Source organism: Oratosquilla oratoria, chromosome 1, assembly GCF_046742065.1.
Source record: "Oratosquilla oratoria isolate Oo_2021 chromosome 1, ASM4674206v1, whole genome shotgun sequence".
In the NCBI taxonomy this organism is placed as follows: domain Eukaryota; kingdom Metazoa; phylum Arthropoda; class Malacostraca; order Stomatopoda; family Squillidae; genus Oratosquilla; species Oratosquilla oratoria.
Genome location: NC_134777.1, coordinates 133,322,770 through 133,338,528, shown reverse-complemented (window position 1 = coordinate 133,338,528; position 15,759 = coordinate 133,322,770). Strand labels below are relative to the sequence as shown.

Sequence of the window (15,759 nt, the reverse complement as noted above, 5' to 3'; positions counted from 1 at the left end):
TAAATGTAGTCTTTAAGAACAATAGTACTGTTAAAAATATACTAATTAAAATTTCTCCACATAACACTGAAGGCTGCGTATACACCATTCCTTGTCTGCAGTGCCAAAAAAATTACATCGGACAAACTGGCAAAGATTTACAAACAAGAATAAACCAACATAAATACAGTGTGAGAAATGGCCAAATGTCTAGTGGTATTTTTGTTCATGTGAGGGACCAAGATCGTGTAATTGACTGGAAAAATGCTATTAAAATAACCTCTTGTAATTTCTCTACGGAAAGGAACATAATTGAATCAAGCCACATAAAACAAACTTTTGATCAAAAGCTATGTACAGGCTTGATAATTTTATTTCAAAGAAAATTGTTATATGTTTTCCTGCCCGGACATTTGGTCCATCTGTGACCTGAGGGCTGTTGGTAATTTTCTCAGGCTTGTGTGACACATCTTTCCGTGTTCCCTAACATATTTTTACCTCTGTATATATACTGTCTGTATCTCCTTTACTGTATTCCCTTGATGATGTCTAAAATAGACGAAAACGTTCGGAATACGTTTCTTATTTATCCACTTCCTACTCCATTCCCATACTTTGAGATCACTCTGTAGCGACTCACTATCTTCTGGTGTTCATTTTTTTCAACAGTTTTGCATCGTCCGCAAAGAAGCTCATATAACTTTCAATTCCTTTATCCATACCATTAATATATATAGCAAACATTATTGGGGCCAGAACTGTTCTTTGTGGAACTCCATTAATCACTTCATCCCAATTAGAGTGTTTGTCTCTTATCAACACTCATTTTTCTTTCATGCAAGAAGTCTTCCATCCACTTCAGCAGAATGCCCTATATTCCTCCTTCAGTTTCCAATTTCTTTACCAATTTCTTATGTGGCACCTTATCAAAAGCTTTTTTCAGGTCTAGAAATGCGCAATCAGCCCAATCAACTCTTTCTTGTATGACATCTATTAGCCTTGAATAGAAACACATTAAGTTTGTGACGCATGATCGTCCTTGTCTAAATCCAAATTGCCTTGGTTTTAGTACGTTTTTTTTTTTCAAATGCCTTACCCATCTAATTTTGATCATTCTTTCACAAATTTTAGCTATCGTACTTGTAATAAGAGACCGGACTATAGTTAGTGGGGTCTTCCTTGTTTCCCCCCTTATTGGTACTATATTTGCTCTTTTCCAGTCTTCTGGAACTTTTCCTTCTTTCAATGCACTGCTTATTAGACTATGTATTTTATCTGTTAGTTCATTCCTGCATTCTCTCAAAATCCAGTTTGCCATTTCATCTGGTCCATGCGATTTTCTGACATCGAGATTACTCAAGTGATTCATTATTTCATTCCTTGTTACTTCTATCTCTTTCATAGAAGGGACTTTCTCCTCCAACTCGAAATATCTAGGTTGTACGTTCTCCCTTGTAAACACATGCTTGTTCATAATTTGTCATTTCTATTTCCTCCGTGTATTCAACTCCTTGTCGTAGTTTCTCTAATTCTTGTTTGTTTTTCAGTTTGTTGTTTACAAATCTGTAAAATAGTTTTGGTTGATCTTTACATTTTTCTATGACATCTTTTTCATACTTTCTCTTTTCTTCTCTGCACTCTTGTACATTTTTCAGGTCTTTTGTCTTTTTTCCATTTTATCCAAGCCTTGTCCCTTTTGTCTTTTAACTCCTTACATATTTTGTTGCATCAAAATCTTACATATCCTTTTTCTTGTTTTTGTCTTGAAACATACTTTTCCACTCCTTTATAAATTTCTGTCAAAATTTTCAATTTCTCTTCTACTGTTGTTTCCTCCTTATGTATCATTTCCCAGTCTGCTTTTGAAAAAATTCTCTTATTTTATATAAAAAAAAAATCATACATCAATCTTCCTTTTCTATATTGTTCGTTTTTTTCGTGTATTTTTCCTCATTTAGTTCCAGTTCAATTGACATCATGTGGTCACTTTTACTTATTGGCGTCTTATATTCAATCTTATCCACTATTTCGGGTTCTGGTGTGATTATCAGGTCCAGTCTCGATGGTTCTTCCTCATTTCTATATCTAGTATTCTCTTGTATTCATTGCGTCATTGTATGTTCTATAATCATATAAAGTAGTACATTTCCCCATAGGTCGTCTCCACCCTTCACTGTCATCTCTTTCCAGCAGATTTTTTTACAGTTAATGTCACCCATTATAACTATTCTTCCTCCATCTTCCATTATCTTATTTAATGTTATCCTTGTGTCTTCTAACATATTTTTAGGAGGCACATAATTTACTAAAACTTCCTGCTCTTCCCATCCCTGTCCTCCACTTCCATCATAATCATCTCTACTCTATTCTTTCCATATGTGATATTCCTCACATTTATATCCTTCTTAGTCAGGAACATAAATCCACCCCTTTGTTTTACCTCTCTGTTTATAATCTAGTAATTATATGCACCATGTCCTACACTGTTGAGTGGTAATGGACCTTTCAATTTTGTCTCTACAATTCCCATTATGTCCGGTTCTTTTTCCTTCAGGTAGTCATTCAGTTCCTTCAAGCCTGTTATTAAGCCATGTATGTTTGTGTAAGACACTTAATTTTCTGCTACTTCTATCGTGTTTTCTGTTTCCTGTCCGTTTTTCTCTGCTATGAACCATCTCCTCACTTTCATATCCACTGCTCTCCAATAGAATTGATTTTTTCTGACTCTGTTCTTTTCTCGTTTCCTTAGCTTCAAGTATTTTTTGTTTTCTCATTCTCACTTTTGTCTTTATTCATCTCTCTTTTTATCCATACCTGTTTATATTGATCACTGTCTGCTAGTTTCCCTGTTTTGCTAAGATATTCTCTGCTGTCGTTTGTGACCTGAATTTGATCTTAATTGGTCTAGTCTTATCTGCATTGTATTTCCCTATTCTATATACTTCTTCAATTTCTTTCCCTGTTTCTTGTTCATCCTCTTGAACTACTTCGTATATCTTGTTTACCTTTTCCTTTACCTCTTTTACTCCTGTAGTCCTATTTGGATTATGTTTCTCTTCCATCCCTAATATAATTATACATTCATTTTTGTCCGCTAAGTCTCTTATTATATTCTCCTTCTCTCTCATCACTTTAATAACTGTGTCCTTGGTTTTTTCTTTCATATGTTGTGTCATTATATCTCTAAATTCAATTTTGTTGTTCTCTTGGACTTTTCTCCAATCCTGTACCTCTTTTGCTATGGACCCTTTATTCCCTTTATTCTTTAATTCTTCAATCTCGCCTTTTACTTCTTTTAACTGTCTTTTTAATTCTTCTATTTCTTTATTTAGGTTTTGGTTCTCCTTCTTTAGTTCTTCCAATTTATCAACTCTTTGTGTAATCCGTGTAAGTAGGCTGAACCTAACCTCCCCCTGTTCGTTCATTTTCTCTAGTTTTTCCTCTAGACTTGCTAATCGGTGGAGGTTGGCATCCCCTCCCTCATTAAATCGATGGAAATTATTATCTTCACCTTCCATTGCACTGCTCTTATCTATATTTCTATTTTTTTACATTTTTACTGATGTTTTCGACTTCACCTCTATGTTGACATTCCTTCTGACTTCTGGGGCCCGTTAGTCCCCTTCCTCATTTCCTTCCATTTTCCTCAGTAATCCCTCCCTTTCTCCTTTTTCTTCACCTTCCCACTACACCATGAGCTTTCCCCTTCCCTGGAGTTCCAAACTTCGCTGTCACTTCGACTGTCGTGTGTGTGTGTGTGTGTGTGTGTGTGTGTGTGTGTGTGTGTGTGTGTGTGTGTGTGTGTGTGTGTGTGTTCAATTAAGCTGATAAGGTTAAGATTGAAAATTCAAATATGTTTGACGTTGACAGACATCTTTACACAATTTCCGGTATCAACTTTTGCAGAACGCGACCGGAGAATCAGTGGTGGCCTGCCCTGAAAAACACTGTGTGCATAAATCAAAAGCTGATAAGTGTACAAAGAAACCTGAAGCCACGTGCAAAAAGGAGGATTCCATTTGCTGCCAAAACATCGAAAAGAAGCAAAAAGGTAAATGGGTCAACTAGAACAACTCTCATGGTCGTTGTATAAGCGTAATTTGACGTTTCTGTGTAGTTATGTCGCAGGTATAATGAGAAAGTTATACATCCCTTTGTTAGTCGCACATAGGGTTTTTCATACAAAAAGTAGAATTCATGTGAAAATACAATTCCAAGTTTATAACAGACATACCAATAACATTTATATTGGCTCACCTTAAAAAAATGCCAGCAAAATATAAATATACCATAAGGCTTCCCCTCCCCCAATAAGCGGGTTGGATCAGCTAAGGTATAAACCCAACTTTCACCCACCCAACGCCCATTTGTTCTTCCTTTTAGCTTGGCTCCTTGAGGGTAAAGAGTCTTCTCTGTTCCTCGCCCCACTGCCCAGGTCAGAAGCGAGGCAAAGTACCTCCACACCAGCCAGTGCCCGACACCCAAAGCCGGTCTATCCCCACCGCTTCACTACATGGCGACCCTGCCCCCCCCCCTCATCCACTCAAGAAATTACAGTGAAGACTCTGCCTTCCACATTCTTTTTGCTAGGCTGTCTTCGCTCATTCTTTCCAAATGCCCAATATTCTTTGATCACCCCTGTATCCCGGTTCTCTTTCCACTCCAACTCCTTATTTCTCACTCTATCCATCCTCGTAACCCCAACCATATTACTCAAACATGTAGGTTTTCCTCTCTGCCTCCATGAGATTCCAAGTCTTTGTTCCATAATGTTGCGGGCACAATTACCACTTCGTACAGTCTTTCCTTGGCGTTCAGCCCTGGATGCCTATTTCTCATAAAACTTCCTATTCCCTTGCCCCATAATCTTACCTCCACCCACACTCTTCTATTCCTCGTTTCATGTAACCCCAAATACATAGAGGTTTTCAGTTGCTACAGCCTCTCCTTTAAATCTTGCCTCCAAATCACTGCCACCCCAACCCTTTACATGTGATTTACCATGGTCTTGGATCACGTGTTAGACCCGTGATCGACAGCTATTACCCTCCCGGATGAAAGCTCAGAGCTCATACATGCCCGATCTATGGGTAATGCTGTAACCTTACAAAATCTTTGCCCACGACAGTTGGAGTACCAGCTCGGAGTGTAGTAATGCTGAAATTATTGAGCCCTGGGGCGACCGCTAGGTTAGCAGTTGTGAAAGGTACCACTGCGCCGTCGAACCGTGTGGGTATTTGAGTGTATGTGTGCGTATAAACCAAATGTTGTTTATGCACTACGAACCACGGCCTATTACAACTCGTTCATCACCTTACAATTCTTGCTTCGTTGTCTTTAACTCTTTTATCCATTGTCAGAACACACACTTTCAACGTTCTAGACAATTCCAGCACATGGATACTATCTGATTTGCTTTAACGTCCCGAACTCCCACTATCAGGAGGCTAGGACAGTGCCCCTTACAGAGGACTTTGTAGCGTGGAATATAATGAACAATGCCCTTGGTCCAGTTCGCTGGTGGCGGAGTTCGAACTGCCGCCAGCTCGACTTCCGCCGCAAGTAGCGACGCTCTAACCCGCTCGGCCAGCGAGCAATCCAACGCTATAAACCGATACACTTTTTTTAACAACTTTCCATTGTTGTTCTTTTTTTTCAATATTTAGGGTCAGAATTCATTCAGTCTGAGCTGGATCTTAGGCACGAGATATTCAACTATAATTCGTTCTCTGTGCGATTCCTTGAACATTATTAGGCTAAACAGAATATTTTTCTAACCTTCCCTTCGCTCTATCTTTTTGACATTACCCGCCTCTTTTGAAAGTAATAGGATTACAAAGGATTACAAAGGATTACAAAGGCGGAGCATGAGAGTACTGGAGCACTCCATTGGGTGAATAAAATCGCCTGACGTCAGGCAAGACAAGACAATTAAGATACTCAAAGGTCCACTTCTGTTGACATACTTTCAAATATGTTTTCAGAAACATCGACGACTTCAACAGACTGTAGGATTACCAAGAAGTGCAGAAAGGCTGAAGGACGCTGTATCAGTACCGACTCGTCGTGCTTGACCAGCGTCGTGTCCGGGTCCTGCATCAAAGGATGTAAGTGTTGCAAGAAAAAAATAAAACAGAAGATATCCTGCCAAGGTACAACGTCCTGCAAGAAAAGAGGCGGGAAATGCAAGACGAAGAAGGCCAAGTGCAGGAAAAGGCTTAGACGAGCATCCTGCGGGAGTTCCTGCGTTTGCTGCGCGACCAAGATCAGTTCAAATATTTGCACAAGAACGACCGAGTCTTGTCACAGGGCTGGAGGTCACTGCATCAGGAAAGAAGAAAAGTGCACGAGCGAAGTCTTCAAGAAAAACCTTTGTGTTGGCACGCTCTGCGATTGTTGCATAGGTGAGTAACTGATCTAATAGAGGTATTCAAATGGGCCAAGGGCTTTAACAAAGGTGATGCAGGCAAGGTCATCATATCAAGACAGCAGGGCAGGACTCGTATTATTGGATATTGGACATTTTTAGATTTAAGAAGGAAATATGCAAGAACTGGTTTACCAACTGAGTGGTTCACGATTGGAACCATAGAGTGAGCGCTGAAACTATCGGTTGTTTTAAGAGAAGGTTAGATAACTTTATGGATGGGGATGATAGGTGGTAACGGACATAGAACTGTCTAGTGTAGGCCTTATGGTCTCTTGCTGTCTCCTCATTCTCATGTTCTTAACTGAGGCACAATGGAATAATGTTTCACAATTGAAAACGAACCACCGCTTACGATTGTTTGACCAGTCTCATAAATTACCTCTTGTGCCATGCGAGTCGAGTCTAGTTAGTAGTCTCCCGTCAGAAGGGATTTTTTTTTTTTCTTCCGTCTTTCCCACTTGCACCGACCAAAATCCAAAGGGTTCCTAGCACAAGAGCGACGCATTTCTCAACATTAGAAGATATCTCATTGTTCACTGCACATAAACCCATATACATTCATTCATACCGGCAAAAGTGCAAGTACGCATGCGTGTAGATATACACTGTACCTGTACTATGCGCAGGCGAGTTTCTTTAGCTGACTGAAACGTTATATAATATAATCTAATGACATTAACTGGCGTAGCATCATTGTAAATAGAAAATTTTAACTTCAGCCATAATGATACAGTTATCATGATGACACCATGCTATATTTGAGATAACTTACGAGGATGGAAATAAAAAAATCTTCCGTACTCTAATTTAAAAAGAAATAACTGCTCGTTAAGATACATTTAGATAACGTGATATTGTTAATGTAATACAATGTATGCATAATATGACTGGATCGTTTCCAATACGTTCAGCCATATCATTATATTTTTTAGATAACCAATAAGGGTGGTAGAAGACGTAGTATACTTTATGACGTCATCGAAATTGATCAATTATATATTAATTTCCCAAATAATGGCGTCACCTAAGTTGGTTAAATGGCTGGTTTCCTGCACGTTCTAACTTCAGTTCAAACCCAGTAGAGATGGGCGATACCACCGAATTTTTCCCCAATACGATACCAAGTATTTCCCACACCAATATCGAAGTATCGAATACCGAGCACTATAGCGTCCACTATCGTTTATTTCGAGTACTTTACAGAAAAATAATTGCCTGTAGATGTCCGACCTGCTACTCCGATCTTTCATTTTATTTCCTGCAATCCCGCCGCCGACTAATGGTGGCTTGCCAACAGTTGTAATCGTCTCGCCCTCTCTTCACCTTCGTTCTTTAAGGCTTGATTCACACTATCGGTCCGGTCGCGGTCCGCTCCCGCTCCGCTCTTGGTCCGGTCCAATATTGTCTCATTAATTTCAGTGGAAGCATTCACACTGGCGCTCTCGCTCCGGTTTCACTCCGGTCACGGTTCCGTTAAAAGATATTTTTACTGGAGCGAGAGCGGACCGTGAGCGGACCGTGAGCGCCAGTGTGAACTCAGTTGCCACGGTCCTGCTCCTCCTGCTCCACTCCAGTCGAGATTCAGCCTTCATATAAGCAAGTAGTGTTACCTTCTGTCCTACCAAACCATGGATAATCCAAAGAAAACACCACAATGGGATCATGAGAAAGTTAGAAAAATGATAAAAATACGTTTTCTTTTTATCACTGATACAATGACAATGCGTACAGCTAGGATATACATAAGCACCAACTGAATAAAATATAACCTACAAAACTTACTTTAATTTTGTGGATTCAGATGAAATGCTAATAGAATTAATCAAAAGGTAAACCAGAGCTGTATGACCTGACTTCGCTGCACTACAGTGATAACGTGGCGAAAAGAAGAAGCTGTGTTGAAATAAGCAGGCAGCTGGGTTGTGAAGGTAAGAAATTCCATACAATAGCCTAATGTCCACTGTGGAAATGCATTTCCTATCCTCACTTAACAATTTTCCTATACAATAATGTTTGCATACTTATCATATTGCCAAGGTACCGAGAGAAAAAAAAATACACATTATTAACCGAAGAAAGAAATTCCATATGTATAATAACAGCCTATTATCCACTGCGGAAATGCATCTCCTTAGCTCACTCAACAAATATTCCTACACAAGTTTGTTTGTCTACTTATATTTTATCATTCTGCCAAGGCATTGAACCAGCTGGGGAGCTGAAATAATCTTTCAGTGTTTCTCTCACGCCAAAAGCCTCCTTTGTAGCATTTCCCCCTCTTCCTCTCATTGGACGTACTGTGTTTGATGGAGGCATGACAACAGTATCTGGTAATGCAACAGCATTTAGGTGTATCAGATTGTGAAGTATGCATGTTGTTGTAATGATTACATCAGCGTTAGAAGGCATAGCTTTAAGTTTCCTTAAATATATTCTAAAGGTTTGCACTAGAATACCAAATGTGCACTCAGCTATCCTCCTGGCTCTAGATAATCTATAATTAAAAATCCTCTTCTCTACCTTATCTTCAGTCTGTGAACCTGGGTAGGGCCTCATCAAATTTCTCTTCAGCGGGAAAGCCTCATCTCCCACTATAACGTATGGTGCAAGCACATCAGTGCCAGGAAGTGCAGCATCTTCTGGTACATTTCAGGTCATCCTCAATTTTGGATAGTATTTTCTCAAATGTTCCTTTGTTCATTCTGAAATAGCTGTGGAATTTACTCTCATCATCAATAAGACGAGGATACAGAGTATGAAATTCTCCTTCAGTCTTCCTATCTTGCAACATAGGATGAACCCACAATCTCTTTCTTTTTCTATTTTGTTTTCCTTCTTCTTCTTCATCAAGTGCAATAGCGATTATTGCCAATTCGGCGTCAGAAAAGTCACACATCCTTCGTAACTGATGGTAAGACTTCTACTGGTGTCGAGGGAGGGGCAATGACGGGAGCGAGAGCGGACCGTGCGTGTGAATACCTCAGAACCGAGAGCGGATCGAGAGCGGAGCGCGACCGGACCGATAGTGTGAATCAACCCTAAAACCCAATGTACACCGGTGAATGTCGTCTTATTCATTTCATCGTAAGGTTATCATTGTTCGACTGTGTGTTGGTCACACACTATACATTCATGGCTGAAGACAAATAGATTATACAAATATATATATATACATTATACAGTCAGGTACCCTATACATTGGTCAAGATGAAACAACAGGTTACTAAGATACAACAACCTTTAGTAGTTTGTTTGTCCTCTCTTTAGTTTACTCTGTATGTCTTTGATTAATATATATGCCACGTTGATTTCAGAAGAAAATAAACTAGGGAGGAGATTAAACCAGGCCTGGAGGGACTCCAAGAGTCTCTTGAGGATCTGCTGAATGGTTTTCACCCTGAGGGAGGGAAATTATCCTAAAAGAGACCTTGACAGTGGAGTATTATCTCGCAGAGGTTTCCTCTGGTAATTCTGAGTAATCTCCCAAGTCTCTCCTAATAAATGATTCCCACAGCTGCCAGGCAGAGTGCAGGAGGTTGCATATGCCCTGGAGGGGGCGGCACATTTATGGGTGGTGGCAATTCTAGTCTGGACATGCCTGCGCCCACAAGGCTGACAAAATAATTATAATAGAAAAAAAGGTCAAAGGAACCCTGCACATTTTACCGGAATATATGAATTTTGCGTTAGAACTAACAGAATATGAAATATTTTTCCCTTACCTTATCTGCAATAGGGACATTAAATACAATTTTTAAAATCTGTTTAATCATTTCGCAAGCCAATAGCTACAATAGGCAGTGAGGAATGGTAGAAATAGGAAGTGGTGGGGGAAGGCAGGGGCGTCACTGAGAACTTTTCCCCGGTGCGGCATATTTAGGCATGTAAGGGCTCTGGTGATGCCTGACGTGTGAGAGTAACTAAAATATCAGGAGAAAGTTTGAGGATACCAAATATAACTCAAATGTAATTATTCATACAAAGTACTCATAATACTCGATATCTCACTATTTGTACTGATACATTTGATGCCAGGGTAGTATCGATGTTTTGGCATCGATACACCCACAGTATACGAATAGACAGTTCAAAGACGAGATGTGTCAACAAGTTCCATCGCTACTCGGTTCCGGTGAAGCCAAATTAACGAAAATTCAAATGAAAATTACGCGTAACTAGTTTTCGATTATTTTTTCTATGATTCATTTTTCTAATTATTCTGGAACAAGTTTATCGCAAGCCAACGCGTTCACCTTCCCCATCGACAATTTTGGGGAAAATTAAGGAAAACGTCTTTGTTGGAAAGAACAAGAAAATCTGCGCAAATAAGGGGATTTAGGTATAGAAGACACTGCACACTCTAGAAATTGTACAAACTTAACCACAGCAACTGACACCTGTACATCTCAGTTCTATTACAGTGAATTTATATATACATATATGCAACAAAAACCACAGGCGCATATTTATAAATATGTAGAAAACACAAAGAAAAGTAATAATAAACGAAAGCGATCGCTCTATATTTTCCTTATTTTTGCTATATATGTAAGACCTGTAACCCAAAGCCATAGTTATGAAATCCAAAACATTTTGCTGTTCAGGGCGAGGAGGAGAAAAGAGAGAGAGAGATAGGGGAGAGAGAGATAGGGGGAGAGAGAAAGGTTCAGACCCAATACTGGACTCAGAAACGGCGGACTGGAGAAGTAAAACCTAAACTTTCCGTTTAGGCTCAGCAGATGAGAACGGGTCAAACGTTAATGTGTCATTAATATACTCGTTTTCTTACAGATGACATCACGCCGAGCGACAGTGTTGCTGGTCCTGAAGACGACTTTGTGGATTATGGCGATTTGTATGATTCGATAGATGAAGTAATTCATGGCATGATCTCTAGTGAGTCTGTCACAAATGCTGTTGACGTTCTAAATACTGACGATGTTGATGAACTTTGGGAAAACGATTCTGGTCAGGACAATCATTCGAATGAAAGTTATGTAAACGATGAAAGTGGCACTTCTGAAATTACCCCGTCACTTCAAAATTTGAATTACACTTCTTGCGTAAATATCCTTTCGTGTAATTCAACATCCATCGATGCCATGAATGACAGTCTAATCAACACTTCATCAAACCTTAACCATGCCTCAGTTAACACGAACAAAAATGATAATACGTCAAATATTACTGTAACAACACTAGCAAGTGCAACTAGTATTAACATGAACATCACTGCACCTGCAGCTAATGCTTCGTTGGCTAAAAATTCTAGCATAACCGTTGCAGATGGAACTCTCACATCTCTGAACTTTAGCTCCATCACAGGATCTTCTTCAAGCACAAGTTTTTATACAAACGGTACATTGTCTACCAGTAATTCAACATCTCCTGCGCCCGAAACTACTGAAAGATCCTCTTTTATTATGTCTAATGCCACTGAAACTTCAAGAATGAGTAACCCGTTACTAGAGTTCCTGAGACCTCATTTAGAACGACCCACACCGACGAAGACGACCTTCACGATAACCCACGAAGCAGAAGAAATTAAGCCTAGTCCGGGATACACAAGCAGTAGCCCAGGGAATGCTACGCCACTTACATTAGTAACTCCAACAGAGAGCCCAGCAACGTTCTCATCCGTTAGCGAAATTCGCTCAGCTAGGACACCGCGGGCAAGCTCCACACCGAACTGAAAACGACGAAATCTTTGCAGAACTTTAAACATGAACCAATAATGAATCTGAGCACACCTTTGAAATTTCAGCAATTGATGAATCTCATGCATTGCTATGATAAAAGTGTATATTGCATAGACAGAGTAAATGAGATGAAAATGAAAAATTATTGCCTGAGAAAGCGAGACAACACTTAAGTGATTGCAATTTAATCTAGTTTAAAACTATACAAAAAAGTTAATTATTCAACACAAAAGTCGTGGTTCGTTACATTTTACCACCTTGTTGGACAGTGAAAAAAAAAAGTTATAAAAAATACAAGAAGGAAAATAAAAAGTTAGTGTTTGGTGGCAAGTTAAATGTTCATTTTGATTTGTGATTTTTTCCGAAGCACATTGCACGGTTTTTTTTTTTTCAGTTCAGGTGAATCAAGTCAACAAACATGTTCTGAGTTTCTAAACGATTACATGGTGACCAAATTCGAGGTACACAAATACATAATTACACACATGCATTTACTCACAAGCACACACACACACCGTACATATACACACACGATCACGCAAGCACATATGCACGTACACACACCACACACGTGCACACATACAAACGTTCACACACCAGCTGCGTTCGACTGCTAACTCAACTGCCTGTATTTGAGTCCTGCCCAGGGCTGAAAAGCATCACAACACTGCAAACCTGTATCCTAGCTCCGGTGGGCATAGTATTGAGTGTGTAGCGTTACATCATCACCCATAGATCATGCCATTTATGAGTTCTGAGCTCTCATCTAGGAGAGTGACAGTTGCAGGTCACGTGTCTTAGACGTGATTCAAGAGTCACCATGGTGAATCACACATACAAGTCGTCGACTCCTACCTAACACATCTCTCCACAACGGATTGTTTCAAGTTTGCTCCACCTAGCTTTTTGTTTTCCAAGAATGATCCACTAGGATGTAGGTTCCTCACTTGGCTTAGCTCAGGTAAGGTGGACAACCTTTTTAAGTGTGGGTGCCGAAATCAGCCAAATCTTTGATATAAAATGTTCTCGCGTGCCAATAGAGTAACATAAATGATAGGCCTATGTGCATACCAGTATGGGCCCCTTCCCCTCATCTTCACTTCCTACAAGGGGCCCCAATCCCACGCCGCCCACCTCACCATGCGGTGATCCGTGGTCATGCAAAAGGTGTTTCATTTTTATGAACTCTGGCTTTCGCATGCTGGAAAGAAGTCGTTTGCGTGCCAAAGGTTGCCCACCCCTGATTGAGCCTATCTTTCGAGACAGCTGTTCAGGGCGTGGTGCTAAGGTACATACACACGAACACTTCTATGTACACGGCTTGTGGCGCAGTGGTAGCGTTCGCGGCCGCCACTACGGCGGTCCAAGTTCGAAACCCGCCCAGGGCTCAAATTATTTCAGTATCGCTGCGCTGCGTGTCGTTACTCCAACTCTCGGGGGCGGGGAGTTGGGTGTGCGTGTAAGGTCACAGCATTACCCATAGATCGGTCATATACGAGCTCTGAGTTATGAGTTCTCTTCCGGGAGGGAAATATCTGTCGATCACGAGTCCAACACTTGATCCATGACCATGATGAACACATGTGAGCAGTTGTCCCAATTAGATCGCCAGGACGGCGACAAGAACAGATGCGCCTCTCTTTAACACTATGGCTTGTTCACCTGTGCTACTTGAGAAGTGTAATAGTAATTCCAGTTAATTACCGGATTATTTAATGCGACTAATTTTCAGTCAAAGATGTTAGGGAATTCTAAAGGACTAGATTTTTTTCATTCTTCTTTCTTCCTGTTATATTATTAATTCTAATCTCCCTGATCTTTGGTGTCAACGAGATTATTAGAAATAATTACATATCTGTAATATTGTACGTGTACAAGTTATTTTTGAGCTTGTGGGAAATCGCCCTGTATCACGCCCTGTTACGTAATAGCCAGGCCATATGAGTAAGGGTCAACTTGACTCAGTGGACTAATATATATATATATATATATATATATATATATATATATATATATATATATATATATATATATATATATATATATATGTGTGTGTGTGTGGCCTACCTAGGACAAACCACCCGTTCGCGCGGGATCGTATTTTCTGGAAAGGGAAGAAAAATCAGTAGGGTAACGGAATGTTAGTAGTGTATAAAAGGGTGCCATTGCCACCAACCACTTCCAAGGTATATCGTTTTGTATTCTATATTATATGTTTGTTATTGTCTGTTTATTATTTGATTATTATTTATCTGTTCATTAATCATCATTTACTATTTACCTGTTAATTATTTAACTTTACCTATTTACTTATTTTATTTATTATTATTCATATCATTATTATTATTTTTATTTATATATAATTTTTATACATTTTTTGCATCCGACCTAGTTATGGACCAAAAGGTCTCCTGTCGGCATGCTCCTCCGTCTTTGTAATCCTCCTTTGTATCGTGGCTCAAGAGGCATGATGTGACAGGCAGCAGACTTGGGCCTCGGCGCTTGCATCTGAATCGACCAAAAGCAGGGAAAATGGTCGGTCGGAGACAAGTAGAAACACGGGAAAAAATGGATGTCAGCAAGATTGTCCTGACTAGCCACGCTCGTGTTTGAGAAAACCAGTCGCAACTCAGGACTATGCAAATACTAGTTTACACGTAAGAACATAAGAATGAAGAAGAATGCAAGGGACCATAAGGCCTACACTCGCGGTGTGTTGGCCATATAATCATGTACAGTCAGTGAAATGTAAACAATGATGAATAAATTAGTGTATTATTAAAAACCTATGTAAATACACTAGAGAACAAAAAATTGTGGCAATTACATAGACATATGGTACCAGCCTCTGAAATTGTACTAACCACGCACCTATGAAATGATATGTATATATACATTCTTTCAAAACCAATTCAAATTCAACTCATGCCCAGTGAGTCAACAATGGGTTGGATCCCCATTCATGGCGGTTCGCGTTCTTGTGGACTCGATGTATGCCTCATCATCAGAACGATTGTCCATGACGTGGCCTGGCGGAGTGGACACGTGCGATTTACTATGTCACTTTTCCTGTGCTGTTATGCCACGTGTTACATGATGACCAAAGCTATATCCACCAGTCAATACTACCAAGGTCGGCCGTAGGGAGTACGGGGTCCAATTGGGAACAACAATTTTGGTCGGACCCAGATTCCCAGCCAACTTGCACCAAGGTCTGTAGATTCATAAAAATATAAAAAGTCTATTATGGATTTTATATTCCCGTGGTGAAAGCAACCAAAATGTGCATTTAAAAATGCATGCTACCAAACATACGTAAGCTACATTTTCATATAAAAGTGCATACATGCCTAAGCAAGGAGCTCCCTAAGGCGCGGGGCCGAATTGAGAGCAATATTGGTCCAGGCCGGCCCCGAATACTACTGGATCTATCGAAAGGGTTGGGCGTAGGTGGTATCCTGGCTAGTCCGAAGGGACTAGCTTCTCTTTGTCTTTCACTCGTGTGGCTCCCCATAATTTTTTTCTCCCAAATCCCACAGCGCCAAAAAGGAAAGAATATTAAAAGGTATACTTAGGAGAAATGTACTGGTGAGACACCTTGTTGTGTAAGCATCAGCTCTTTGGCCTACAAAGAGTTGGTGCTCGGGAGCA

The 15,759-nt window shown here is 40.0% G+C and overlaps 1 protein-coding gene across 1 annotated transcript; it reads left to right on the top strand.

The window, feature by feature from the left end:
* Positions 1-3,885: 3,885 nt before the first annotated feature.
* On the top strand, positions 3,886-12,345 carry LOC143031375 (uncharacterized; the record flags this gene model as incomplete). Its single annotated transcript, XM_076195113.1, is given in 3 exon segments — positions 3,886-4,030; positions 5,964-6,383; positions 11,201-12,345. Coding segments are annotated over 3 exon segments (1,467 nt in total), but the record flags the coding sequence as incomplete, so codon positions are not given.
* Positions 12,346-15,759: the final 3,414 nt, after the last annotated feature.